General features: G+C 39.0%; 1 protein-coding gene across 1 annotated transcript; it reads right to left on the bottom strand.

The window, feature by feature from the left end:
• Positions 1–164: 164 nt before the first annotated feature.
• LOC112629225 (olfactory receptor 4F3/4F16/4F29) lies at positions 165–1,937 on the bottom strand. Its single transcript, XM_025392715.1, has one exon. It carries the CDS (start codon positions 1,131–1,133, stop codon positions 183–185), a length of 951 nt encoding a protein of 316 aa, XP_025248500.1. The 5' UTR covers positions 1,134–1,937; the 3' UTR covers positions 165–182.
• Positions 1,938–2,301: the final 364 nt, after the last annotated feature.

The raw sequence follows: 2,301 nt of genomic DNA, 5'->3' as shown, positions 1-2,301 counted from the left end.
CATAGATGTAGAGATGTATTGAATTTATGACTCATTTTGAACAAGGAATACATACATTCATCAGATAAGAATTATGTTACAGGTCTAATAACATTCTAATCAATATGTGATGTCTCATAGTTCCTGAATCTAAAATATCAAAGAAAGAAACATAAAGTCATATCACGTTTAATGAGAAGGCCTTATTGTATCATTTGTGAGATCTTCTTGTAAATCACCAGCTGCTTGCATACTCTCTTTATTGCTGCCTTCATCTCCTTATTCCTGAATGTATAGACGACTGGATTCAGAAAAGGAGTGAGAACTGCATCAAAAATAGCCAGAAACTTGTCCATCTGTGAATTAGGGTGTGGCCATGTATACACAAACACGGGTGGGCCAAAGAACAAAAGGACCACTGTGATGTGAGCTGAAAGAGTGGGAAGGGCCTTGGATGAACCACCTGAGGAATGTTTCCTAACAGTAAACAGGATGAAGATGTAGGAGATTAGAAGTATGAAGAAAGTACCCACACAGATAAACCCACTGTTGACAGTGACCATGAACTGCAATCTGTAGGTGTCGGTACAGGCTAGTCTGAGAAGCCGAGGAAGATCACAGTAGAAGCTGTCCAATACATTAGGGCCACAGAAGGGTAAATTAACAAGAAATGCCAGTTGGAACAGGGAGTGACTGACACCAAGGGTCCAGGCAACAGCCAGAAATAAAATGCACATTCTTGGGCTCATAATGGTCAGATAGTGGAGGGGCTTACATATGGCCATGTATCTGTCAAAGGCCATGGCTATGAGCAGCACCATCTCCACACCACCAATGACGTGGATGAAGAAGATTTGAGCAATGCAGCCTCCAAAGGAGATGACTTTGTGCTCTCGGAACAGATCATAAATCATCTTGGGAGAAGTAACAGAGCAGGCTCCTAAGTCAATGAAGGAGAGACTGGCCAGTAGAAAGTACATGGGGGAGTGTAAGTGAGGGTCAGTGGTCACAGAAAACACAATGAGGATGTTTCCGGTAATGCTTGCCACATAGAGCACAGAGGAAAACACTAGGAGGAGGAGCTGTTTCTCCCATGAATGAGTGAGTCCCAGAAACACAAACTCAGATACCACTGAGTGATTCTCGCCATCCATTGGTCCAGCCAACTGGGCTGTGGCTAAAATTATGAGAACTAAGAAAATGGGGAGGAAATTATGATTATGAAGATAATAATATGTACTAAAATCATTAATATTGCAATGTTCTCACTATGAATAAATAGTATACAGTTATTCAGTTCCTCACATATAAAAAATAACAAAAAATCAACATATTATAACAACATATGAGCTGCAACCTGATTTAAACCCATCATCAATACTTTCAGTGTAATATCTGCTTTCATATTAACAGGTTAGGTAAGGACAAAAGATTCCTGACTATCCATGAAATTCATCAGGTGTTTAAATCACCTGTGATATTGACTATTCCTCATTTCCAACATATTCCATTTGTATTTACACATATTCTCATACTTTCCGTTCCTTCCCTGTTTGTACTCACAATTCTCTGACAGAAAGTAGACATAAGAGGAAAACATGATTAACAGATGAATTATCACCTGCAGTAAGAGGTGCCTGGGACAGACTTAGTTGAGATAGGCTGTGGATTGAGACAAAATATAGAGACTGGGGTATGTGAAATCGGAAAGCCCACAACTGTAAAAGAACAGAGTAAGTAGACTTTCACAAGAAATAGAATCACCACCATTATCCACTACATTTTCTCATGCTCACTGCTATTTAAGTGCCTCAGTTTCAATACAATCTTTCACAATTACGAAGCCCTAAATGGCTTCCCATCCTGCAACGATTTCATAAGGAGCCTATGCCACCTGTCGTGTAAGGCTTTTTCCATGCATAATAAATATGTTTTGGAGGGATTTCACCAGAGTTTCTGCTAAGATACGTCCATAAAATGGCCACAGAGGTTGTGAGAAATCTCTGCAGTTTCTCTTTGTCTGTACACATGAAGGTATTGAGGACCAGAACTTGGGTTAGTTAAGATAATGTTTTAATTCTTCTCTGTCTCTTCCTCCCCTTGGTACCAGCTTTTATGTTCATTGCATCCCCCACCCTTTCAAGTACACAGTACCCCCCTGCATGGTAACCTATTCTGATATTTGATATTATCATGCTTAATTTGACTGAATCCATTTGGATATTTTATCTTTAAGAAATTTGTAGTTTTATACTTTTAATTCATGATAAAATTAGATTAATGTCAAACATTAATAAGTCACTTTTTAGAAGGGATATGAGC

Source organism: Theropithecus gelada, chromosome 7b (assembly GCF_003255815.1).
Source record: "Theropithecus gelada isolate Dixy chromosome 7b, Tgel_1.0, whole genome shotgun sequence".
Classification (NCBI taxonomy): domain Eukaryota; kingdom Metazoa; phylum Chordata; class Mammalia; order Primates; family Cercopithecidae; genus Theropithecus; species Theropithecus gelada.
This window is presented reverse-complemented; position numbering and strand designations above follow the sequence as displayed.

Bases quoted from the DNA above. Each gene is read 5' to 3' on its own strand.
- LOC112629225 (XM_025392715.1), bottom strand. From the start codon at position 1,133: ATGGATGGCGAGAATCACTCAGTGGTATCTGAGTTTGTGTTTCTGGGA.